A 27,741-nucleotide genomic window follows, 5' to 3' on the forward strand; every position below is an offset into this window, starting at 1 on the left:
AGAGAGATCCCTGCCTCAAGCAAGGCATGGACCTCCCTTTCCGCGGGTTCATGCAGTGCAGTTAACTGGGCATCGACCTTAACTGAAAATAGAGCTCAGCCAGGGGTCTGGATGGCTGGGAGCCTCGGGGTCACAGAGTTAATAGTGGAATTCCCCAGAATATTTCTAAGTGCAAGCTCTGGACGACGTTACCGCGGATGCCATCGTCCTTGTCCGAAAGTACAGCTTTCTGGGCGGGTATCACGGCTGGACGGCGCAGAGGTGCAGTGAAGATGAAGAACATGGCCTTAGTAGAAAAATCGCAACAAATTTTCGATATGGCATGCAATTGGCGATAAAAGGTGCCAGAGATTGGTGACATGGCCATCAAATATGGCAATTGTCTTGACAGTGTTATGTCCTGGTACAAAAGCATATTTGTACAAAAAGAAAAAAGCAGTTCCAACTCCCCAACACCAAGTTCCTTGCCTTTGCCGAAAACCTCTCGTAAAAGCTCCCACTGCCCCTAACGCGCTTCCTGAAGATTCTACCAATGAGCCATGCCTCTTCAATATGACAGAGGACTTGGATTTATGCTCCCGATATGCTTTTATTTTTTTTTTATTTAAATCAAGCAGAGTAGCTATTTTTTTTTACTGAGTATAGTCCTTAAAGTATTTTTAAAAAAATAATTATATAGACATAAATAAACTTCTTGACAATTGTATATTTTGTATAGGTGCAAAAAATATCTAATATGGTAGTAAAAATAGGAATGATCCTACTTGGGTTTTTTTTTTTATTATCGTGGTCATGTCTGGTCTACATTTGCAAAATCCAAAGGTTTACTGTACTTCAGGAGACAGCAAATTGTTATGCATGTTGGTCTGTTTAATGACATTTTAACTAATAGAAATATAAAAACATCAATAATTCAAGCCAAGCATTAATTTAAAAATACCTTTATTTTGTAGTTTGCTGTTTATTATACTCGTCATAATGAATGGTGTGTCTAAAATATTGGTTACCTTAATTTGATACAGATGAAACAAATTAGTAACAGGAACACAGATGCTTAACACAGAAAACTACAGTGCACACATTCTTTTATAAAGATAGCATGTTAAACAGCTGGACGTTGGACTTGTGAGAATGAGGAGGGAGGCTGGATCGGGTGAATGGCTTTCTTTCGAGAATCCAGCGACACCCTCTGGACAACTGTGGGTAAGAGTTGGTTGCGTTTGATGATCTGCAGGGCCAGCTGAGTATTCCCTAGAAACAAAGACACATTTATTTGATCAGTATTTTGGTCTTTATTAGGGATGGATATGTACGATTGGGTAAAGAATTCTCATTCAAGATACGTATCTATTTAAAAATAAATAAATACCAGTGTAGAATCAAGTCTTAATAGAAAAAAACCCCGAGTGATTAAGTGTGGTGCAATTTGTTTTTAGAACAAGCAGAGGTTTGAGTCGAGTTTATCTTAAAATGAGCCATGAGTGGTCATTAACTTAATTTGACTAACTAACACTGCAGAGTAAAGATGTCCTGATTCGATATTCAGTATATGTGTAAATAGAATATTTTGGTACCAGCAGGGCTCACCTTGATTACAAAGTGTTAATTTCGGTGAAAGAAGTTTTCAATAATGCTGCTGTTTGTGCAGAGGTATTGAAGAGCCGTTTTTTAAAAAAAGAAATGCATTCAATATACAGTCGTACCTCTACTTTCAAAATTATTTGGTTCCAAAACTTGAAATTTCGTAAGTAGGTGTACTTCATGTGTAAATTCTCTAATTCGTTCCATGGTCAGCACACAGCTACCAACTAAACCCTTTAAAATTGGTCAAAGTGTCCCAATTTTGTATCATAGATGTGAGGAAACACAAAAATGAGAGAAAATTATAGGGAAATGATTTATTAAAGTCTTAAAATAAATAAAGCATATGAAAATCTGCCCTGCACCGCTGAAATAATTTCCTCCCCGGGCGTTTGAGAGACGTAACACCCGTGTTTGTCCACCAGATAGCGGGAAGTGCCCGTTCTAGTAGAGCTGAAGGCTGCCCACTTTGTACTATATTTGAAACTTTTACCTGTCCCTTCTGTATGAAAATATGCGCCATGTTTCATTTGTATAGTTTTTAATAAGGGGAAAAGCAATCATTAATAACGGCAGCATTTAGTCGATGTGGACAGGTGTGTAGAGAGTATCTTAAAACACAGATAGTAGTTGTTGTGAGACAGCCAATTGAATTGAATGCTTTACTGTCATTACAGTGGTACCTCTACATAGAAGCAGCTCTACCTACGAGATGCTCGAGGTATGAGGAAAAAATTGAGCAAACAATTAGCTCTAGATACGAGAAAAATTTTGAGATGCGAGAAAGCCAGATGGCCATGAAATGAGAGGTTGTTTATCATTGTAGCACACTGTCTTTTTGCCGCATCTCTTTCGTGTATAACGGATATCTACGAGCCCTGGGCGGTTTCTTCATACATGGACCAGAAAACGGACAATGTGCATGCGTGGGTAAAAAGAGGGCTTTCTGGGTAATGAATATTACTCCCTTTGGCACCCTTTCGCAGAATAAAACTTCATTACACACAATCAATACCTGGGTAGGCTGGGCTGTTGCATTTTTTTCAGTGTTATTACTTCCTTAGCCTATTAGCTCCAGCGATCGCTCATTCAAGACTACTCGTTGGCAAGTGGTTGTGCGTTAGCCTATTGTGAGGACATTTGTGCGCATTATTTTCAGAATACAACAGCAAACACAGCCCATCGATAGCGAATGTGAGGGTGGAGGCGTGGCAAACAGCTAAACCGGCCAGAATGTATAAAAATGTAAAACAAAATTCAGTTTTGTGTAAAGTTACATTAAACGTATGGTTGAGTGTGTCTGTATATATTAATCAAAGTTAATATAAATTTGTTTGTTCGGTTACAAGTGCGTTGTCGTGGAAAGTCCCCCCGAAACCGCTACCCCCTGCCCTCTCTGTGCATCTCTCTCTCTCTCGTCGGCGAAATTCGTCTAATTTTAGTTCTATTAAACACATTTTATTAATATTAAACCACTGGTTGTGTTACTTTGTTAATAGATGGCGAATTAGAAGAAATAAAAAAAATATCTAGTCCAATACCCTGTTTTTGGTGTTTTTTCAGAGGGTTGGAACTAATTTATTTGTTTATAGTTCATTTCAATGGCAAACGTCGCTCGTAACTCAGCTTTGAAAGTCCGGTTGATGCCAATGTCAAGTAGCTGCATTTCTTTGGTCAAGTCTCCGGGAATGACGGCAAGGTCCGAGTTCATTTTCATGACTTGGTTTTTCACCGTTGACGTAAAATGAGCACGCATGGAGTCGCAAATCAAGTGACGGCGAGCAGTGAAAAAATCCATCCGGTCGCTTGACATGCACCTCACGTAGCCATTCCCTCATTTTCTCCTTGTCCATCCAGCCCTTCGGATTCGCCTTCACGATGACGCCGACTGTGAACCATTCTTTCGGCAGCGTCTTTTGCTTAAAAATCACCACTGGTGGTAGCTCGACAGTGTGGTTCATCGGGATGTCGAAAGTCAGCGGTATATCGTCCATGTTCGTTATGTGGTTTGGCTGTATAAGTTTGTCGGCAATTCCACGAGCGCTTTTGCCCTCAGTCGAATGGTGACTGTGGAGACGTTTCTCCCAGCTACTCGTAGACCAAGAATCCACCGCTCCAGTTGATCTTCCAATCAGGCCACCTTGCCTTGTTCCCTCGGAAACTCAGCTTCCACTTATTGACTTGGTGAAGCTCCTTCTCCTGCTTTCTCCATTTGCGAATCATGGATTCGTTTATGTTGATTTCCATCGCCGCAGCTCGGTTCCCATGCTCCACTGCATAGCCAATGGTTTGAAGCTTGTACTGTGCTTTGTAAGCATGCCTCTTTGTAGAATTATTCATTCTTCGTTTTGCAATTGGGTACATTCATGCCCTCACCTAGTAAATATAGGAACCTTGTAGGGCCGCGGCTTTAGTGTCTTCTACCACACTCAGTCAGGCTCCTGAGCTGGGAGCTCGGCGCTCGGCATTATCGGGCGCCCTGTCTGTTTTTGAAAAAAATGTAGACTTTTAAGTGCGCCTTATAGTCGTGAAAATATGGTAACTTGAAAATGTTGTATCTAAAGGCATTCGTAAGTCGATGTATGACTGCATGTTTTTAGAACAGCCAATCACATAAAACCCGCCCAACTCTGGCAGTTTCTCTTATTGGTTTCCTTTGACATGGTGCCCTTTGTTAACCTGTTCTGGCATGTCCCTTGAACATTACAATCTGTAGGCTCGAGGAATTCGGACGACGTGATATGGGAAAACCGCCGAGGTTGAGTCAATCGTCTTTGCTCTCAGTGTGCCTCAGATTCATTTTTAAGTACAAAATATACACGATCGGGAGACTTCATCTCATTTTGGACGTGTAATAGTCCTTTCGTTTTCATGCTCTCCCGGTACCCCTCCACCGCTATAACTGCTAAATGATTAGTTCTTTCTCCCCAACTTCTTCGTCTCCTGAACATTGTCTGGAGCTACCGCTCACGCCGCATTAGCGCCATCTTTCTTTTTGATAGTCATTCAGGTGGTGTAATTATATTTTAAATTTATTGACTAAAACAATTTTATTTCTGTTGGCAAAAATTATTTGACGATAATTACCATTATCATTTTATCGCCCGTGCATACTTTGAACTATTATCTTGTTTTCCGTCACTTACAAACACACTAACAAAATGTGTGTTAATTGTCAGCGGTGACCCAAAAGTGGCCATTTAAGAGCGAACATAGTTTAAAATTTGAGTTGGCCACTGACCATTCTGTAGTTCTAGGTATACTCCTAAAAGGATGGCTTCTGGTGGAATCTCTTTAGAATTCACCATCGACGCAGCCTGAAAAAGAACAAACAACTTGTCAGCTATTTTCTTATTGCAACGACAAAGCCAAATCATTTCTTGGAACCAACAATATTTGTAAGAGTGAAAAGAATAAACAACCTAAAGTGGTTTTGTTCATTTTTTCCAAACAATGTGTCATTACGTAGTCTCTGGTGTCTTGTGGAAAATGTATCCACTTTCGAATTTATGAAAAAATTAATTCACAAGTAGTGTTGTACAGTAGTATGCTTTCTTCATGGTCAGAAATCATGTAATATTCTTTCATATCATTAGGTGGAAACAAGTGGCTAGTTACTTTCTTTACTGATGAAGCAGTTGGAGATGACAGTAGCATTATGGCTAGCTGCTTGAGAAACCCTATGGGTGTTAGGAAGGATGTGTTTTAAAAGGAAAAATTATAATTTAGAACTGGGTACTGGACAAAATTCTGATCCATATTAAAGTCCATGTATGAATGTATTTTTACTACCCTCACATAGAGTAAGAAGGTGATTGTGCAGAAATTAGGAAAACCATTACCAATAAACTTCTTTAATCTTAGAAAGATGAAATGATTTTGAACAAAGGAATGGATATTAAAAATATCAACAAATTAATCTGTTAAAATAATTTGTTGCAAGTACTGTAATCCCTCACCACTTCATCATTTGCAGCTTCAGCATATCACGTTTTATTATATTAAGTATAAAATAGTTCATAAAAATGTCCAAATTCACGCTGAAACTCGCAAGCAGAATATAGGGCAGGGGTGGCCAACCCGCGGCTCGCGAGCCGCATGCGGCTCTTTGCCCAGTTTCATGCGGCTCTTACGTCCATATCAAAGTTTGTATTTGTGTTTTATTTTTATTTGCGTGTGCGCTTCGCTTGAGTTCAATACGGTATTTTCGTCCAATGCGCATGTGCTTGGGATGAAAATACCTCAAAGTTTCCCAGCAGGAGCAAGGTCATTTGAGTAAACGTTTTTAACAGAGTGGGAGAGCTCCCGTGAACCAGAAGCGACAATGAACGGCGTCGCGCACACAAAAAGTATCCCAAAGATCGAGCGTCGGCTGAAAAAGCCACACCCCCTGCGAGGCAGACCAAGGCGAGAGTGCTCAGCCGGGAGCAGCCAATAGGAGAGCGAGGTGTACACCCACGTGGTGGGCGCGCTAGTTAAAAGCCATTCATAATAAATGACAGCTCACAAGGAGCGAATGTTGCGCAAAAATAGGTTCTGATTTTATGACAGAAGTCCCACTAAGTAACATGCATAGTAAAAGAAAAACACTATTGTAAATTATTATATTTTTGTTTGTGGACTTGGTTGAACTGAGAGTTTGTCTGTGTGAGACAGTGCACACAATGTTCATTGTTGATAATGACTGGCCTGTGCTGTTAGTACTGTAGGAGTCAATTTATGTCATTACTATGCTGGTGTGTGACATTTACAATAAATCTGGCTGAGCAAAGGTATGTGTGTGATGTGGCTCTTTGCGGTAACACAGTAAAAAATGTGGCTCTTTGCGGTAACACAGTAAAAAATGTGGCTCTTGGTCTCTGACTGGTTGGCCACCCCTGATATAGGGGATAAAAACTGGCAGAAGTCGGGGCTCCGCTTCGTCAGAGCTGGTGAAGAAGCAACAAGGCTGATTGCTGTTTTGTTGTGAGTGAATCCCCATCACGCACAATACCTGTGAAGAAAGGCTATGGCAAGTCTATTGCAGCTTTGTTTGGATTTTGAGTCGCCGTTGAAAATGCGTCCTGGCATGTCCTGGCATCCAATGAGCTCAAGAAAAAAATGACACGTTGAAATTGACAAAAGATGTCATTGCTACATACGCTAAAGGCGTAGCACACCATTGTGGCATAAATGAATCTACTGTGCATCATACCAAGAAACAACCATACATTACACTAGGAATAAAAAAATGAGGATTGAATGATGAGGACCTCGTAGAAATGATCCCATTGGGATGTGAGGAAGACGAGGCAGCGGACGACGAGGATGATGAACAATGTGGTCTTCCTTCAAGACATCTGCAGATCTTCAATAAGGCACGCAGTGTGCAACGACGACATGGTCAGAGCCATTTAATATGGCAATCATCTTGACAGTGTCAAGTTGTTGTACAAAACCATATTGATACTACAAAAGAAACAGTGGTCGCCATGTTTGTTGTGCGCCGAAAACCTCTCGTAGAAAGAAGCTCCTACTGCTGCCCCTACGGCGCCCCCTCAAGATTTCCTCAATGATCCAATGCCTCTAGAGTCTGACGAAGAGGACTTGGACTGAAGCTCCCAATAACTCGGACTAATAATAAGGTTTTTTTGGATTATCGCGGCCATGTCTACATTATCCGGGATATCCGAGGGACTACTGTTGACATTTTCTTCATCACATGACTCACTGGATTGGTTACCTGTTGAAGACACTTGCGGGCTTTGTCATATTCACTTCGTAAGCAGTATGCACTTCCCAGGTTGAAGAGCATCATGGCTCGAGCTGAAGTCACACTACTTGGATAACAGATAGGGGTCTGCTTGTTAGCTGAAAAGACAGAAAATAAATAAATATAACAACATCTCTCACTTGATATTTTCACTGTGTATGCATATCAAACCGCAGACTGGGACACTACTCAAAACTTGGTAAATTCCCCCCACCCCAATTAATGTTTATAAAAAGTGAAACATTTTTGTCTTGGCCTCTATTTTTCATGATCTGGACTCAAACATAAAAAACAACGGTATCCGGACCACAGGCCAACAAAGGATGGGTCCCAGATATCAATTGCATGTGGCAAATTATATATAAAAAAGTGAATATGGCTCACACCAGAAGCTAAAGTCGAGCCTACATTCTAGATAGAGCAAATCACTTAAAAGTGCTATTAAGAATGCAAACGTGACTTTAAAATGATAGACCATATTTATTTCAACAAATCCATCAAAAACAATGTTCAGGAGAGGTTTAATAATTAAAGTAGATCTAACGAGTCTCCCTTTTAAATCTGCTTTCATCCCACCCATCTTCAAACAGAAGACTGTAACACCCAGCTAGAGCGGTAAATTTTTGCAGTCTGATAGCATGCCAGTTCATGGAAACCAGTAACCTGGCTTAATGTAACAAGATACGCCTTCCTCTAGAAGCAAAATAATACCTTATAGGGGTAAAGACAGAAGTTAAGTGTCCTGATGGCTGTGGGGGAAAAACTGTCCCTATGTTTATTTGTTTGGGCTTACTGAGACCTGTAGCATCTGCCAGAGGGCAACAGCTGGAACAGGTTGTGACCAGGGCAGTCTGGGTCCCTAACAATGTTCTATGCTAGGCTGAGGTAGCGAGGGCTGGCAATGTCATCAAGTGAGGGCAGAGAGCAGTCGATAAACTTCTGGGCGGTGTTGATCATTCTCTGCATGGCTTTTATGTCTGCTGCCGTGCTTCCAGGATACGACACTGTAATGCACTATGCCAGGATGCTCTCCACAGTGGCTCTATAGAAGTTTAGCAGAAGCCTAGTGTCCAAATTGTTCCACCTGAGTACCCTCAGTAAAAGGAGGCGGTTCTGGGCCTTCTTCACCACTGCCGTGGCGTTGGGAGACCTTGTCCATGACGTGGACCCCCAGGAATTTGAAGGACTGGACCCTGTCTACACATACTCCATTTAGGAGGAGTAGGTCCAGATCTGTGCTGCGTTCACAAAAGTCCAGGTTTATTTTAGTTTTTGTGGTGTTTAGTGTGAGATTGTTCACCAAACACCAAAAAGGCAGTTTGTTGACCTCATCTCTGTAGGCACTCTGTAATTTTTTGTGAAGAGCTCCTCAATTTTCCTTGTATATGTTGCCTTCGCCTTTTTAATGCCTCTGTTCAGGTCTGCTCTGGCAGCGCTGTATTGTTACTTGTCCCCTGACCTTAAGGCGGTGTTACGGCATTTGATGATTGCTTGTCTTACTGGTCATGCAGGGTTTTTGGTTAGGAAAAACCTGGATACGTGTATTAACAGTGACAGTGTCTGTACAGTTTTTGATGTAGGAAAGTAGTCCTGCAGCTGAGAAAGGGCATCCTCAGGTCATGTTTTTATTATCTTTATTTGTGCTCTTGTTAGCTTACCGAGTGGAGTGTAAGGGGGGGGGGGGGGGGCAGGCAGAGAAGGTCGGATCCAGCAAGGTGAGGGAGGGGTGTGGCTTTATATTCATGTTTGATGTTAGAGTAAACATGGTCTAGAGTTTTAGCTCCTCTGGTGTGACACTTCACATGCTGGATAAACCTAGGCAGAACAGTCTTTCGATATACTTTGTTGAAGTCACCGGCAACAATGAAGACTCAATCGGGGTTGTCAAGTTTGTTTACAGTCACTAGCAGGAGGCTGAGTGCAGTGCTAACGTTAGCACCTAGTGGGATGTAAACAGCCATTACATTGACAATCGTCAGCACCCTAGGTAGATAGAAGGGCCTGCCCCGAACTGCTAAGAGCTCTAAATCAGGGGAACAGTGAGTGTTCATGATCCTACTGTTGTGTGTGTACACACAAAGCACTCCCTCCCTGTTTTTTCCAGATTCCGTCGTTTGATCTTGCTGGTGTAGTGTGCGGCTAGCTAGCGATACCGCGGCATCGGGGATTTGCGGGTGTAGCCACATTTCCGTGATGAGAATGGTGCAGTTCCCGACAAAACTGTTGTTACCAAGCTGAAGTTCCAAGTCGTCCATTTTGTGGGTGATGGATTCGTCGATGGTCAAGAAGATACTCGGAAGCGGTGCTCTGTGCCCTTGTTTGTCAAGCCTAGCAGCTTGGCCCACCCGGCATCCCCGTTTTTGCTTTCTTTCCCTTCGCCGCCTCCGTCGTACTCTGAGTGGGGTGACTATCCACGGAGATCCCGGTAGTCTTCGAGATTTCCTTGGGGACATTGTAGGTTTGTTGGTAATCTGTTGTGATGGATATATCGCATCTCCTACCGAGAGTAAATAAATACTGGCGACTGTAGAAAGTTTGCCTCGCAGATGTTCGGAAATAACGATAAGACAGAAAACAAAAACCCAAACTGGAGGGCAAAGAGCAGCTGCACCTCTGCGCGCTGCCATCTTGTAACATCCGGGACGCAAAACGCAAAAGAACAGTAACACGTGTGACATGCTCAAGTGTTTAATTTATTAACGATAGTATGTTGGGGATGTATATCGATATTCGATTTTTGATGCCTTGATTCCCAGACCACTAGTTTGGATTGGATGTATATCGTTATTCTATTATCACTATTGTGATTATTTCTCTGTGTTTCAAGAATAAATGCACGATACAACACACGCTCAAAATGAGCAATTATGAGATGCAGAACAACACAGATCTGATCCACTATAAAATCAAAGTGAATTCTCCCTGGCATAAATGCCACAAAAATACCTACGCAAAGAGCAGCCTTATTGAAAATGTCTGTAACTCATTGTCCCCGTGTGTGCGTGTGTGTGCGTGCGTGCATTTGATAGTGTTTTAGCCAAGTCCATTTTGTTCAAACAAAAATATGGGTTATTTGTCAGATGTTCATCCCTAAATCAATCAAATTCCTCCTGCCTCTGGTAAATACTACTCTGAACTCCAAAACTTAATAGCCCTAAATATATAAACTATGGATCAATGAGGAAATGACTACAACACAATATTCAATGTTTATACCTAATGCCAGCAAATCTGTTGCCATTTATCATCAATCATAAAACCACTAAAATTTTATATTCTTCCTTCATTTCTTTGGACAAAGGTTCAAATAAATGTACTTACAAGATTCAACAGGTTCCTCTCCTTTTTCAGAACCTATCAATAAAAAAAATAAAGCAATTAAAAACGGGGCCACATTGAAACAATAATTTACTGTACATACCATAAGTTCTGCATTATATACTGCCTGCATTTTGAAGAGCCTAAACTACACCGCCCAAATTTTGCATAATTTAAGAAATAATTCATACATCCACCTAACCCAGCCATTGGCAACCCAAAATGTTGAAAGGGCCATATTCAATCTCATCTCATTTTACACATTGAATGAAAAAATGTAATGCAACGCTCTGTTCAGTGCTCGCAGAGACGTTACAAAAAGGTAGTTGCGACTAGACATATTACACAAAAAGTTGCGAGGTAGAGAGCCAGTGCTCCTGATGTTCTTATGAGCAGCAAACGAGAAGTAATGTACTATCCTGCTCGTATTAGTGATCGCTAAGGCATTTGCGTTGAGTGACGGAAAAAAAACACTGAAAAAAAATGCAACGTTCCAGCCAGTGCTCGTAGATATGTTATACACGAAAGAGATGTGCTACAATGATAAACATCCTCATTTCTTGGCCACCTGGCTTTCTTGCATCTCAAAATTTTTCTCGTATCTAGAGATAATTATTTGCTCAAAATTTATCTTGTATCTCGAAATGATCGTATGTAGAGGTGCTCGTATGTAGAGGTGCTCGTATGTAGAGGTGCTCGTATGTAGAGGTGCTCGTATGTAGAGGTGCTCGTATGTAGAGGTGCTCGTATGTAGAGGTGCTCGTATGTAGAGGTGCTCGTATGTAGAGGTGCTCGTATGTAGAGGTGCTCGTATGTAGAGGTGCTCGTATGTAGAGGTGCTCGTATGTAAAGGTACCACTGTATTGCTAATATAGGCAACATTTTCAAATTAAAACATTTTCAGATGGTGGTGTCCTTTGAGATTTTTTCAATCCAAAAAGTGTGCCACGGCTCAAAAAAGGTTTGGAAACACAGGTTTAGAGTCCGAAAATGATTTTTGTTGCAATGATTACAAGAGTCTAAAAGGTGTTCAATTTAAAAAAAACTCCTACGTTAACTTTGTATTATTATAGCTATACAAATTTACCAAACCAGAAGGGAAATTCCCACTAAATTGCAGATTTGATGAATGGTGACCCGGGCAATAGAACCGATAATTAGCATATAATTGTTTTGATGCTGAAAAAGTCTGCTCTTCAATGGTGATGATGTCTTCAGTTGTTTATTTTACTTATTTCATATTGCACAGCAACTTAAGTTTGAAGGCCAATTTAAAAAGAAAAAGACGCTTGTCAAAATTTCAGTTTTATAAAGTTTTATTACTCTTAACTTTTCATAGTGTAAGGAGAGCGTTGTCTTGTCTTTATTATTGAAGGTAACAGTTACTCTTATAATTGAAAATGACTGAAGTAATTTATTTACCTTTTGCAGAGATTTGAAGATTTATGTTTGAAAGAAAAAATATTAGTTACGTGATAATTATTGATACTGATTTAAAAAAAAAACAATTTTTGTCATATGGCCTAGGTCTAATGAATAGCATGTCATGTGTTCTTGCTCATGTGTGACCAAAAGGGACCAAAAGACCAGCGACCAAACGACCAGCGACCAAAAGACCAGCGACCATACATCCGAGCACCCTCATGTGCCGTGCTGTAATCCCCACGCACATTGAGACAAAATATTTTTTCCTCTTGTTAGGCAAAAACAATAGACCTGGGTCTTGCTCACTGGTCAGCATTCCAATTGAAACATCAATGACGTTCTCTGGGTTGAGGTGTGTGATTGCATCAGAGATCCTGTCCATTGAAATGAGGGCTTCAGCAGCATAGAGGTGGCCGAGGAACCTGAAGGAGCCAGAGAAACAAGCTTAATAGTGCAGCAATGACAATTAAATAAATTAAATCGAGTAATTTGATGAAAAAAATGCTTGATGTGCCATTTAATTGGAGTGACACTGTTATAATTTGTGTTGAAAGTGTTGGATTTCTTGACCGGACGTTTGGTTGCCGGTCTTTTGGTCTGTCACCATTTGACCGGCGACCAAAAAGGGACCAAAAGACCGTCGACCAAATGTCAGAGCACCGTTGGATTTTGTTTTATTTAGGAGGATACCGTGCACACAATAATTGAGAGCTGCAGCTCTAATGTTCAGTTAAATTATAAGGATTTGTTAACTTATTGAGAAAAACAAACAGAACTCACTTGAGCGATCCAGACACCTTGCTTTGATGAAGCAGTTTTTCAGCATGATTTAAAGCCATTAGATTGTCTCCAAGTGCTAATGCCACATAAGCACTGCACGCAAAGATGGAGCACCTATGTATTGAACATGAGATTAGAATGTTTGGTTGTACAGTGGTACCTTGAGATACAAGCTTAACGCGTTCCGAGACTGAGCTCGTATGTCAATTTGTTTGTATCTCAAATCAACATTTCTCGTGGAAATGAACAAAATACAAATTAAGTTGTTCCCACCCTCTGAAAAAAAAGTCACAAAAAATATAGATAGAATGATAGATACAATGGAGAAACATTTTTATTGGTTATAATTCACCATTTACTAAAAAATAACTACAAATATGGAGATTTCGTGGATAGGGGAGAAAGAAAGCGAGAGTCACTTGACAGAAGCGCTTGTAAGGTAACCTAAACTAGTTATGCTCCCATAACTACAATGGGGAGTTTGTAGATAAGGGGGTTGAGAGAGAGAATGGGGGAGTTCATGGATATGGGGGAGAGAGAGAGAATGGGGTAGTTCATGGATAGGGGGAGAGAGAGAATGGTGGAGAGAGAGAATTTACATGAGCCTTAACAATAAACTGGCTATCACTGAGAGAGATAGAGAATGGGGTAGTTCATGGATAGGGGGAGAGAGAGAATTTAGATGCGCCTTAACAGTAAAACTAGCTATTACTGAGAGAGAGAGAGAGAGAGAGAGAGAGAGAGAGAGAGAGAGAGAGAGAGAGAGAGAGAGAGAGAGAGACTGGGGGGAGAGAGAGAGCGAGAGACTGGGGAGAGAGAGACTGGGGAGAGAGAGAGAGAGACTGGGGAGAAAGAAAGCGAGAGAGAGAATGGAGAGAGAAAGAGAGAGCGAAAGAGCGAGAGAGAGAGCGTCAGACAAATTACCTGAGGTTTTCTACTTCCTGTTTTCTGAGAGGAGATGACGGTGCTGCAGAGAGTAACCGGTCAGCCTCCTGACCTTTCCCACTGGAAAGAAAAGTATAAGTATCAGAACAAAGGAATGAAACATGGCAATTTTCCATAGACAAAAGAAAGAATGCAGTAAGGATGCCACAATCACCCATCAGTGGTATTATTGCAACACTACTGAACAGGACCGGGAACCTCTAGGTAGCTCACAATAACGATAATCTTATGACATGGTTAAAACCACAATTATCAATAAATGGGACACAAAATCATTCTACAGTTTGACTAAAAACGCCTTTCATCCTTCTGCTGTGGATTTAAATGAGTTTGTCATTAGTAAACAGGAGAGTGGCAGCGAATGAATGTATATTGGTTGACGTTGCTCTAGAAATGCACCAAAGTAAATCTCCCCAATCCCTGGGGTATACAGCTGATGTTACCCAGTTTCTTGATCAACCGTAACTAATGAGGGTGGAGGTTTTGTATAAGGCCAGTTATCAACATAGGTCTATAGCACCCTCTTGCCCTTTGTGTGAAAATAGTATGTGAAATGCTATTATTATGTTTTAAAATTTTCTGAAAGTTGAAATAGCAAATGCAGCCAAACCATGACAAAAACTATGATCTACAATCCAGAAAATACAGTATAATGCATACCCCAGCATTCACTGATTGATATGCACTCTCGCTCGTGTTATGGCCCCAAGAACGCTGCACCTCCACATATATGGAACATGGGATTGCAGATGTCTATTATTTGAGGACACATTTGTCAAATTTGCACAAATTGATGAAGTAGTATTAGTTCTTGGCTCATTATTCTTCACATTTGGTGCCAATATGCCACAAAGTGGGTGAATCTCACAGCCTATCTGCATACTGTGTTGTACTCTGGAGGGCGACGATGTGCTGCGGGACAACAACAGAAAGCAACTTCTGAGCCTGTAGCAGCAATGAAGCAAGTTTATACAATTTTTCCTCATTTAATAATATATATTTTTAAACATCGTGTTGAGAAATATTGTGTCTAACACATTCAACCATTTGCAAGGACTGTATGGAAAACTCAAGCATTTTTCAAACCTTGAAAACACAAAAGTGAAATTTTTAAGGATTTCAAGGACCTGTATATTGATGTTCCCAGCCTATTAAGAAAAGAGCAAAATATTGATGTGGTTTCGGAAACTTGGCGCGGAGCATTTCCAAAATTAGGGTACTCACCCTAGACTACCTACAGAACAAAGCCCCTCCTGCCCTCTTGTATATCAACTGCGAATATGTGGAACGAGTGGATTCCTTCAAATTCCTGGGTCGCCATATTTGAACTGAACACCAACCTGCTGGTAACCTTCTACTGGGCAGCCATTGAGACCGCGATGACCTATGCCATGTCACTTTTGCACTCAAGCTTTACAGTAGCAGACAGGAAAACACTGCAGAGGGTGATCAACAGCTCAAAAGACCATCACTAATTTTATGAATTTGCCTTCAAACCAAAAGTTGCTGTGCAATGTGAAATATACAAAATAATTAACTGAAGTCATAATCACCATTGGCAAGTGAACTATTTTCAGCCTTACAAAAAGTAACAATGTAAATTCACCATTAAAAAAATAAAAACATTTGGTGGAACTTAACCCATTTTGTTAACTCGTTAACAAGTTTTAGATTCAGCATTAACTTTTTTAAGCCACCTGCCCATAGGGCCTGAGGTGACAATTCACCCCTCTCCTAATTTATAACATACATAATACCAAACACAGATATGGTGAAATATTTTCTGAGTACCGGTACAAAGACGATGTTCAGACGAAATCTCAAATCGAACATGATTGATAAGCAATAGCCTGCGGGAAGAAAACTTTCGGTGGATGTCTAATGGCGAACCTGATGTGTTTTTCATAATTTATTTTCAAAGAGTTTAGTTGGTAGTTCTTTTTGAGGACCGTGGAACAAATGAGAATTTACATAAAAAGTAGTGCTCTACTTATGAAAAATCCAAATTCTGAAACAAGTTCTGTAGTTTTGTAAGTAGAAGTACCAATATATATTCTGCATTATGCAAAAATAAATAAGGTGTGTGCATATCTAACCTGCACGGTTCACTATTTTCGCTGCCACTTTCAGTGCTTCCTGACTGATAGGAGTTCTTGCCGCTGCTGTCTGTCTTGGCATCCGGCTGTTGGTGTTCAGGCAGCAGCAGTAAAGAATTCCTTAGGCAAATGGCAGCAAATTCCATACTGGCCACTGGGATGGCAGCGGATTGGCCTTCACTGCCAGATAGAAACAAAGGAGAAATTTCGAAAACTGGGGGGAAAAAACAATAAAATGATGGCATATGAGATTGTAAGCTAGAGTACTAACCTATAAATAGTGTTCTGCATAGACTGGGAAGCCAATACAATCTTGCGATGATATCCCTGTCCGACAATTGACTGAACAATGCCTTTTTTACAAGGCAAACCTTTGCTCTCCTGTTCTGAACCCTGCATGTAAAACAGTAACAACAGTCATATTATAAAACCAATTAAGGCAACAAATCAGGGAAACTTGATCTGACATACCCCCTTATTAGCAGATATACAGCATTCTGCAAGCCGAAGCCACAGTCGGGGGTTCGAATGGTAAACCTGCACTGCTTCAATTAGACACTCAAAGGCAGCCAGAGGCCGACCGATGTGCAGCAGCTGGATACCACAGTTATACAGAAGCTCATAACGTTTATTGGCAAGTAGAGCACACATAGGGATACCTGTGAATTTTTTGGCTACAAAGTAGAAGAAAAAAAAGAGAGGGAAAAGGGAAAGAATTAAAATCATTTCATTAAAACAGTCGGTACTCAGACGTTTGGTCGCCTGGCGTTTGGTCGCCCAAACGTCCGAGTACCGACTGTTTTAATCAAATAATTTAAGGATAATTGTCAATTCAATTTAGAAGAATCAATACCATTAAAAAGATAGTCGTCTGACAAAAAAATCCAATGTCAATAGATAGTATATGTGAATTTTTGTCAGTTATTCATGTAGAAAGTCATATTTTACGCTTTAGTCTCCTGAGTCTTTTACGCTGATTGTCTAAGGTTCCTACAAGAAGTGACGATGTATCAAAATGGTGATGTATCGCAATACCTCTTGCTACCTGCCACAATGTAATTTCCCGAATACGGGATGAATAAAGTTATCCAATCCAATCCAATCCAATTCATTCACTTTCTGAACCACTTCCTCCTCCCAAGGGTCACAGGCGGTGATGGACCCTATCCCAGCTGACTTTGAGCCAGAAGTGGGGACACCCTTAATCGGTGGCCAGCCAATCGTGAGGCACAAGGAGAAGGACCACCACTCATGCCCAGGGAGAAAATGCAAACTCCACACAGGTGGACAGACCTGGATTTGAACTCGGGACCCCAGAACTGTGAGGCCTAAGTGATAACCATAGGCCTGCCAGGCTGCCCGCGACACATTTCATCTTAAAAGATTATCAACGATAGCAGCGCGTCTATTCAAATGAAGTGCCTTTTCTATTGACAAAAACAGAAGGTACACCCGCAACTGAGATGGCACCCTTTCAGACGGTGGGTGCTATAGATATGAAAATATGGTAAATTAGCATGGACCTCGGGCGGCCCGGCGGCTGGCTGGTTAGCACGTCGGCCTCATAGTGGGGGACCGGTGTTCAAATCCAGGTCGGTTCACTTGTGTGGAGTTTGCATGTACCTGCGAGGTACTCCGGTTTCCTCCCACGTTCAAAAAGACATGCATAGTAGGCTGTGTGGACACTCTAAATTGCCCCTAGGTATGAGCGCGAGCATGAATCGTGGCAGTGTGGACATGCAACATTGGATCAGCTCTACACCTTCAGCAGGTTCCTCGGCGAGCATGGGAGTTCGCCCAACAAGTCCACATGGGCTTTGTGGACTTGGAGAAGGCGTTCAACCGTGTCCCCCGGGTCGTCTTGTGGGGGTACTTCGGGAGTATGGGGTACCGGAACAAGTTACGTGGGGCCCAGTCCCTTTATGACTGGTGTCAGAGTCTGGTCCACGTAGCCAGCAGTAAGTCGGATCCAGTAGGGATATGACTACGCCAGGGCTGCCATACATCACCAATTCTGTTCATCACTTTAATGGACAGAATATCTAGGCGCATATAAAAGGAACCATGACCTGTCGGCCCAGTGGGGCAAATGGTTAGTGGTAGGCCTCATGTTCACACTCATACCTAGGGGCAATTTAGAGTGTCCAACCAGCCTACCACGCATGTTTTTGGAATGTGAAAGGAAACTGGAATAGCCAGAGAACATGCAAACTTTACACAAGTGGACTCACTTTGATTCGAACTCGGGACCCCAAAACTGTGTGGCCGGCGTGCCAATAATTGACCCGCCAGGCCACTTTTGATGCATATTTTTGTGCAAATTTTCTTTGTTTTTCTTTCTCTACTAAATGCAAAAAAAGGAAGATTTGATTTGCATTTGCTAGAGACAATACTGACCCCGAGAAAACCTGCATTTTTTGTTATATGATTTCACTTATATTGAAAATGTATTTTATTTATTGTGAAAATATTTTCTATCCGTGTCATTTGATAAAGAAAAATGTCGCCATTGCATCATGCGTAATTTATTTCCAAATAGAGAAAACAAAAAGAGATAAAACGCATAACAAAATTTATTTTGACATCTATAAATAAAATTCAAGAAAAAAAACATCTTGCATAAAACGTGAAAAAACACATTCCCGTCACTGCTATCTTATCTAGATCCCGGCGCTGCTATCTAAACCTAGTTAAACGTGCTCAGACTGGCTATTTCCGGTTAGCTTTGATTTTGAAATAAAACAAAATTCCTCTTTGAGTGTTAAAATTTTTGTTTTTTGTTGTTTTCATTAAAATGTATTGTAGGAAAGTGACAACTATTGGAGTAATATGAACCATTGCAAGAATTGAGATATTTTGACATTAGAAGCAATATGGCTTAAATTTAAAATCTTAAACTTCTGGTATAAAATTTTAATTTCTTCCTTTAGAAAGCATGAGGTTCTCATAAAGGTAGACTTATTTCTTTTTCCAAATTGAATAACCTCCTTACGATATTGACCCTAATAATGTGCTTTTGAGTCATATAGTATCTCAGAAATGCCACTTGTGATAAGATTTTCCAATCAGAGTAACACATTTATACTCCCTATTAAAACCATAAATATGGAGGTAAAAATTGGGAATCTGGGGGTGGCTTGTACGCGAGAAATGTGCGGCTTATATGCGAGTAAATATGAAAAAAACAAGATGGGGCCATCACACGGAAGCTAGTGGCAGTAGCTATGTCCACTTATTTGTTTTTCGTGTTTTACAGCCCTCCTATCTTTTTTGATTACATTTTAATATTTCTTAATACATTCTTATTTACTTTAATTTGTACTTTGTACTTTTTACTTTAATGTTTTCACAACTTTCTATGTTATGTTAGCCTGGCTTCTTTCTGATTTCTGCTACTTCTTTTTTGGAACCACTCAGCCACGGCTATGCTCTCATACACATGGGACTAGCTGTTACATTACGCAGCAGAAGGAGCAACACCTCAATATCACCAGTAGAAGAAGCAACGCTTCAGGCCGACCATTCCATCATGGGATAATATGGAAGAGCTGTCGGCGCTTACCAGGCCGGAAACGGAGTCGAAGACTTCTACTTTGCTCCAGTTTTGTCCAACTATAAGACGTCTTTTTCTTGAGTCTGGCTGTTTTTGCTACCAAGATGGCGCCGTTCAAGTGGCAGCCGGGAACGGTAGCTCCGTCTACTCTGGTTCGTTTTGTGTTTTTGCCACTTTTCTGTCTTAATGATTTGATTTGGTGATTCTTAAATGATACTATTTACTTTGCTTTGATTTGTAGTTTGTGCTTTGCTGTGTTGTTCTGCAGCCTTTGCGACTGAACTGTCTAACTTGGAACTATGTGTTTCTTTTTTTTGTATCTGCATTTCCCTCCCTTCTTGCTACTGTCACAATGAAATTTCCCAAATACGGGATGAATAAAGTTATCCAATCCAATATGGTATTTATCTGCCTCCTTTAACTACTAATAATCAGTATTGTTCCTGGAAGCCTCATACCAGTTGATCTTGACTGGAAACACAATTATGGCTTAAGTCCCCGCACCATTACTTAATCTCTTAATCATCTCTTAATCTTTTAAGTTTGATTTGATGTTATGTGATTTAATCATTGGTTTACTATAAATACTGTTATACAATGTCATTGGATTAAATGAATTGCTAATTACTTCTTATTTAATCGTGAATATTTTAAATTGAGAATTAACTAATTTATTTGTAAATGAGGCGGGTACAACTTTCTTCAACTCACCTTGCCCGTTACCACCATCCCCAAGTTGGGCACAAGTGTGGTCATTTTCTTGCAATGCCTTCTTGAAGTAGAAAATGCCTAGGTTATGTTTCCCCATTGCAAAGTGAATGCAGCCAAGATTGTTCCAGAACATACATCGAACACATTCACCTGTGTGGTACACGACACATTTAAAAAGAAGCCAGATTCATGTGACTGTCAACTTTCAACGAGATAGTAAAAAGGTATATGTCATTTAAAAGCTTTTGAAATTGTGTACGACGAAGAAAAAATTCAGTTACCAGTTTTAATGGGTCCAGGGTGTTCTGCTATGTTGGAGCTATTGAGGAGCTTCACTGCTTTCCGGTAGTTTCCTCTCAGGTATTCAAAATTACTCTTCAGAAACAAGGAAGTTGCAGACTGAAACACCAACAATAACAGGTTTAAAGTTTTCAGTGCTGGGCAAGCTGAGCAAATTTGACAATTTAGTGGAACGGTGGGTTAAGGCCCCTAATAGAGGTAAGATCGGGCCAAAAAAAATCCAGCCCAACCCGATCGGGGCTGCGGGTATTCATTTTCCACCCAGGCCGGCCCTAGCCCGAAGAAAATCCAAATTTCATATTTTATTTGTGAGGACTCGGGATTCCTTCATGGTAACAAATTAAAGCCTGTCTTTTGTAAAGAAATCTAAGTGAAATATAACTGTATAAACATTTACATTTATATGATATAATATACCGTATTTTCATAACTATATGGCACATCGTACTTTAAGCTGCAGTGTCAGTTACGAATGCTTTTGAACTAATTTTTACTATTTTACGCACACAAACGACGCACCGTTTTTATAGACGCAGCCACGCATGGCAAAACATACACCAGCTTAAACATACACGCGACACGCACACACTAAGAACACGTTTTTAAAAAGGCAACCAAGCAAAACTGAGTTCAGTTGTAACTTATTTAGCCAATTTACAATGTACTGATGTCATCATCACCCACAAATCCATCAAAGTCCTCATTTTCTGTGTCCGAACTGAACAATTGTCCAAATGAGTCATGGAAAACGCTGAGTTTTATACGTTCGTCCAGGCGGCCACAATCCATTTGCAAATAGTAGCTGGCTCGTAGCTAACGTAACTATTCCAACGCTGACTTCCATTCTAGTTGAGACTGGCAAATCAGACCCAGTCTCAAAACATCCACTGCCACCCTGCAGCAGTGGACTGGAGCTTTAGGAACATGAAGTGAGACAGGTACTGCAGACTGTGAACACCAGGAAGAATGCTGGCCCCGACGGAATTCCTGGGAAGGTGCTCATCGCCTGTGCTGACCAGCTGACTGGTGTTTTCACAAAGATCTTCAATTGTTCCATTCTGCCTGAAATCTGCCACCATTATCCCTGTCCTAAAAAGCCAACGATTGACAGCCTGAATGACTATAGGCCTGTTGCACTTAAGCCTGTGATCATGAAGTGCTTTGAAAAGTTGTTTGTCCGCCATATCAGGGATACAATCCCTCCCTCAGTTGACCCTCACCAGTTTGCCTATAGAGCAAATAAGTCTACTGAAGACGTCATCTCCATATCTCTACACACAGCACTGAGCCACCTGGAGCACCATGGGAACTACGCGAGGATGCTTTTCATTTACCATTAGCTCAGCCTTCGACACTATAAGACCGGACATTCTGGCTGACAAACTCTTCCACCTTGGACTATCCTCTTCCATCTGCTGCTAGATTAAGAACTTCTTAACCAACCGTCCGCAAACTTTTAGACTTGGTCGCCACCTCTCCCCCTCCATCACTGAGCACTGGCTCCCCTCAAGGCTGTGTACTGAGTCCTCTTCTGTACTCCCTGTAGAAATACAACTGTACACCGACCCACTAGTCTAACTCCATCAAATTTGCCGATGACAACACTGTGGTCGGACTAATTTCATGGGGGTGATGAGTCTGCTAACAGAGATGAGGTCAACAAACTGTCTTCGTGGTGTTTGGTGAACAATCTCACACTAAACACCACGAAAACTAAAGAAATAATCCTGGACTTTCACAAACGCAGCACTGATCTGGCCCCACTCCTCATAAATGAAGTATGCGTAGACAGGCTACAGTCCTTCAAATTCCTGGGTGTCCACGTCACTGACAAGGTCTCCTGGTCTACCAACACCACGGCAGTGGTGAAGAAGGCCCAGACACAACTCCATTAGGGTACTTAGGAGGAACAACTTGGAGACTAAGCTTCTGGTAACCTTCTATAGAGCCACTGTGGAGAGCATCCTGGCATACTGCATCACAGTGTGGTACGCTGGAAGCATGGCAGCAGACAGAAAGGCCATGCAGAGAGTGATCAACACTGCCCAGAAGAGCATCGGCTGCTCTCTGCCCTCACTCGATGACATTGCCAGCCCTCGCTACCTCAGCAGAGCCAGAAACATTGTTAGGGACCAAAACCACCCTGGTCACAACCTGTTACAGCTGCTGCCCTCTGGCAGACGCTACAGGTCTCACAAGGCAGGGACAAATAGACTAAAGGACAGTTTTTTCTCTTCTGTGAAAGAACTTTGGGGTGTGCAATAACAATGTGCAATATCTTAGAATTTACCTAGCCGGGTCAAGACTTTTTATACTTTTATATTACTATTTATGTTTTATTTTTTTACTGGGAAAATGGACTTTGTGGAGTAGTACCACCAATTTTGTTATATGCAGCTGTGTAAGACAATGAAGGCTTTTGATTTGATTACATTTGAGCAATATCCTTGCCTGTAAAGCACCATTTATACAAGCCAATGTTGAATGCGCGTGTTTTGTTCCATTGCTAACTGAGGATAGCAGAGGAAGAACAATGATTTCAAGTACTACCTTACTCTTAAACCGGTCTGTTATTATAACTCTATCAGGATGACAGTGATCTCTACGTACATGTATCAGAGAATCGCTGACATAATCCCAGGAGGTCCTTTGTGGCAGGACTAAAATGCACCAAAAATGTTTCGGGGGAGATTTTCATGGCAAAGAGCGACTATGCAATTAATCTTATACTTTTCCATAAAATTCTAGAAAATATGTAAATTGACATTATCAAATATTGGAGTAGACTTGGTAAAAATGAATACTTGTCATTCCCAAAGCCACGTGTATGAAAGCAAGGTCAACACATGACATAATAAATGGACATTGGTGTGGTTAATATAAATTGGGGCCAAAAAAGACTCACATTTCCTGCTGTGTTCATGACGGACTTGATCTCTCTTTTACATGCTTTGGAGGACTTCATCTGAATATAGGCTCTGACTTTGTACTGTAAAGAAAGCATGAGAGGTATTATGGAGGCAATAACAGAGACAGGTCAATTCTCTGGTTTACCTGGTGCATCTTTGATTTAGCTGCCTCAATCATGGCTGAGAACTCGGCCTTCTGGTTTCCACCATCTTTGTTCTGAAAAAAAAGGTCAATAACTTATATAATTGGACAAGTATGCAATGGAAATGTGGCACTTGTAGTTTTAAAATTGGTCACCTCTCCTTTGCTGTTCTTGTTGCTTCCTTGTACCGATATCTTATCCAGCACAGCCAAAAGGTGGAGGGCCTTTTCCGGCTGGTATGTGAGTAGGTACAAGTCCACCAGAAGGAAACACACAGCTTGGGCAAACTTCTCTTCTAGGACAAATAACAACATGATTCCATGCCAAACTGGAAGGGTGCCTTTTCTGAAGAATAACTGTGAAAGCTGCATCCATCATAAGTCATACATTGAGCTTCGACACTTCAAAGATATGCTAGTTATATGCGTCCAATTACACGAGCCTTTCTCCCAAATCAATGCCGAGGGCCGCCGTATAATTAGACGATTTGTCTAAATATTGCACTTTGAAGGGATAGAGAGACTTAAGTTTACATTTTATTGGACCTTTTCAAAATAAGCCAACTCACAAGACACAACCATCTGAAAATCTTAAAATGTTGAAACTATTACTATTACCGTATTTAGTGGAGTATAATACGCAAAATTGTATAAATTATTAGTGTATAAATTTATACACCCCCTTCTCAGGGGATATAACCTACCTTCTTTTACAAAAGCCAGCCCTCTCCAAATAGCCTTTGGCAAGTTTATAGGGGAGGGTAAAATAAAAAAGTTGCTAAAAAAAGGTGATAATTATCGATAGACTGATTTTTTTTTTTTTAATCATGATAACACTTTTTGTTATATCGCTCAGGTCTGGTTGCAATGTATGAGTTAATTGTAAATCTTAATTTTATCTATCCGTTCAGACTTGTATCAATTCACCACAACGTACCAAAAGGTTCCAGAAACTGATAGAGCTTCTCTCCGATGGAAATGGCTTCAGAATATTGCCGCATATGATAGTGAAGAATGGCTTGGTTGTAGTACAATAAACTATTTTCAACATCATCCAACCCATCAACATCCTCGGTGGCTGTGTGAACCTGGATGAATGTCAGAGGGATTGGTGGATTTTTAGTCTTTACATTTTGCTACAAACTAAAAACAAATGTGCTACAAAAACCTGTGGCCCTCGTGAAGGTGAGCAGTACAAGAAGCTGGCAAAATGTGACCCGCGCTCACTTACCTGACTTTTCATTGCCATTAAGCTTTGCTTTAGGTTCCCTGTGGTAGTCTGACCACTTTTGTAAAATTCTACAACCGCTTTATTTAAGGCAATCTTGTAGTCCTCTTTATTCAACTCTTGCAGGGTTTCAAGGTGTCTCATAGAGTCGTCATACTTTCCAGCCTGTAAATCAAGAGAAGATAAGATCATGTACATAATGGTTGTTGAAGCCATTCTCTTTGTTTAAAAAACAATGAACAACGAGGGCTGTTAGTTCATGAAATACAAGAGTGCTAAGTTTGCAATTAGACCGACTTGTCATTTTACCTACATTTTGACATTGTGATTGCTTTTCCATTGTGTTCACCATGGCATGTCAAAAATTCTAAGTTTTAAAATCAGGGTGATTACTCACCACAAAGGATTCATATGCACTGGCTGCCATTTCTTTTTCTTGGTCTGTCATTGCAGGTGATGATGAGTTTTCATGTTTTGCCTCGTTTTGCTCTGTTGAGAAAAATTTCAATGTATGAAAATGTGCAAAATGACAGTAGGATCAACATTAATATTAATTACATTCAGATTATGGCTCACACTAATGCACCATTTTTCACACATTCATATCCTCCAAATCGACTTGAAATTGTTTTGATATGAAGATAGCTTTGATAACCCGCATCACAAAGCATTTCACTTAGGCAAGTCTCGGGCCCAAAAATATTTCCCATCTCACAATACAAAGTTGAACTTTGGAGGACTTTTTGAGTGAAATTCTGACAGGCATCTTTATTTTTTATAAATTGGGGTTCAAACCAAAAGTTGCTGTCCAATATGAAATAAATAAAATAATCAATTGAAGACACCACCACTATTGGCAAGCAGACTGTTTCCAGCCTGAAAAAAAAGAAACAATCTAAATTTATCTCACGTAGCCATTTAAAAAAAATTCTGCAGGTTTTGTTATTCATTACATTTCATAGTGTAAGGAAGGAAGTTTCTTATCTTTATTGCACGACAAAAGAACAAACAAAAAAAACATTTTAAAATGTCTGTCTTGGTCTAACGGACAGAGATTTGTTCACTTTGAAATACCCCAAAAAATTGAGTTCGTGAACTGGTCGTCTAATTTTTTTCACAAAATTCTGGGGAGAGCAGGGAGAGGAAAACCTGCTTTGTCCAGGCGGAATTCATTGGCCGGATATACAATGAATGCCGCGGAGGATTGTGTACCTGGTGAATCAGTTGGAAGGGGGTTGACGGCGCGCACTGAATTGTATCAGTTGCTCAAGTTCGGTTACTAAAGGCTCTACCAGGGCTACTGGCGTTCAGGTGGAAAACTGTATCGCAAGCTGGACGCGACAAGTGACCAGGTTAATGGGATCAATCACAAGCTTGACACGGAAAAGGCACCAAGTTTGGCGGCATTGTACGGGACCTGGAGTGGAAAACTTATCTATGGCTTTGGGGAAATTTCCCAGAAATGAATGCCTCAGCCCATCCCCCATGATCCATCATCCGACCACCAACGTGAGGATGCATGGATGTGTCGCACAACATTGTTGCCGCGAATGCCTTAATCTCTCAGGATGGGTTCGCTCATCCAACACTGCTCATACCTTATTTGGTGTCAGCATCCCTACATGGGGATTTTAATTGATTCCAAACTTGCCCATTGCTGTCATTTTCACACGGATTCCAGAGCGGAGTCAATGGCGAATTGGCAGACAGCCCGGCCTGTATTGTGTATGTATGTATGTTATAACTGTCCAGTCGGGCTGTACCTGGAAGGCATCTCGTTGTACAATGCGCAACAGAAATAAAGCTTTAATTCTCCTTTTTTTTAAAGTAGGGTAATGTAATGACTTTCATAATTGAATAACGAGTAAAGTATTTCTTCACAAAAGTTCCAAATTTGAAAGACAAAAGATGCGATAGTTATACAGTTAATTAAATATCTACTGATTATTTTTCATCGTGATAATTTTAGTCTACCCCCCCCCCCCCCGAGCCTAGTTACAGATTATGAATGAACGTGGTATAATTTAATAACTTACAAGACATTATGCAGTTAATTAGCAGTAAAAAAGGGGAACAAAATACTTTGCATGTTTTCAAAAACGTGGTGTCAATAATATAACAGAGGAATCGGTAGCACAAATAATTATTGTAAAATATAAAATTATTTGCCATGTTATCCTTACTTTGGATGTCAAAATTGTCCTTTCGCGCCTTGACATAGTATGTATAAATAAGGCACGCAGCTTCCAATTCATTGAATGGTTCAGAAGGCGCATCGCTTGGGCTAAAGGTTAACGATGCGTAAAAGTACAATTGAGCTCTAAAAATGTAATATAATAATCAACACTAGGGGTAAAATTCACAATAATCGTAGCACTGACAGACAGAATCCGAGTACATCTGTTCGAGGACTACATTCAAGCTGAAATTATCATTCAAGTCCTTTTACTACTTGCTAACGAGCTACCATTTCCCAAGCCCCTTTACCTGTGTTTTCTGCCATGTCTTGAACTTTCTGACCTCAGATAGAGACGCTTAATCTGCACGTTGGGTGATAGGAATTTCTATTTAGCTCATCTGCAAAGTAAAATGTATACAGTAAATTAAGGGTCCAATGTGTTTAGCACGCAAAATGCTACTTCAAGAAAACCGGATTCGTGGGCTTGTTTGAGAGCGAGTGACAGCTTTCAACTATGGAGCAAAAATAAACTAGCGCCACCCCTGGATTGGAGCTAAATTACATATTGGAAAAAAATAAAATCAAGGATAGTTTAGTGTAGTGGAGAAGAGGTGCTGGTCAAGCTTTTTACTCTTTTGTGAATATATTCCGAACAACACCTCATAAAACAGTAATTCATTTATTACAGGTCATATTAATACTGCATATTGGGGTGGAGAATAATAGTTTTTCTTTCATGTTCAAACTATTTTTTATCAAACTAATCTATTAATGTTTTTATCAATAAAAGACATTTTAGGGCTAGTTGTCACTTGTTATTTA

General features: G+C 40.6%; 1 protein-coding gene across 6 annotated transcripts; it reads right to left on the reverse strand.

The window, feature by feature from the left end:
• Positions 1–925: 925 nt before the first annotated feature.
• Positions 926–27,441, reverse strand: cnot10 (CCR4-NOT transcription complex, subunit 10). 6 transcript variants are annotated; one of them, XM_077720860.1, is made up of 19 exons: positions 27,228–27,441; positions 25,138–25,229; positions 24,744–24,905; positions 24,450–24,600; positions 23,669–23,808; positions 23,516–23,587; positions 23,367–23,450; positions 20,443–20,560; positions 20,162–20,311; positions 16,369–16,571; positions 16,169–16,290; positions 15,898–16,077; positions 13,781–13,861; positions 12,857–12,970; positions 12,383–12,498; positions 10,655–10,687; positions 7,292–7,431; positions 4,823–4,898; positions 926–1,251 (listed from the first exon to the last, which is right to left on the reverse strand). In XM_077720860.1, the coding sequence occupies exons 1-19, from the start codon at positions 27,241–27,243 to the stop codon at positions 1,103–1,105; spliced, it is 2,199 nt and encodes a 732-aa protein (XP_077576986.1). In that variant the 5' UTR covers positions 27,244–27,441; the 3' UTR covers positions 926–1,102. The 6 variants fall into 6 exon arrangements, with proteins under 6 accessions (XP_077576986.1, XP_077576983.1, XP_077576982.1 ...); XM_077720857.1 differs by having other exon boundaries at positions 12,368–12,498; positions 23,669–23,805; positions 27,228–27,440; XM_077720856.1 differs by having other exon boundaries at positions 12,368–12,498; positions 27,228–27,440.
• Between the last annotated feature and the right edge of the window lie 300 nt (positions 27,442–27,741).

This window comes from Stigmatopora nigra, chromosome 7 (assembly GCF_051989575.1).
Source record: "Stigmatopora nigra isolate UIUO_SnigA chromosome 7, RoL_Snig_1.1, whole genome shotgun sequence".
In the NCBI taxonomy this organism is placed as follows: Eukaryota; Metazoa; Chordata; class Actinopteri; order Syngnathiformes; family Syngnathidae; genus Stigmatopora; species Stigmatopora nigra.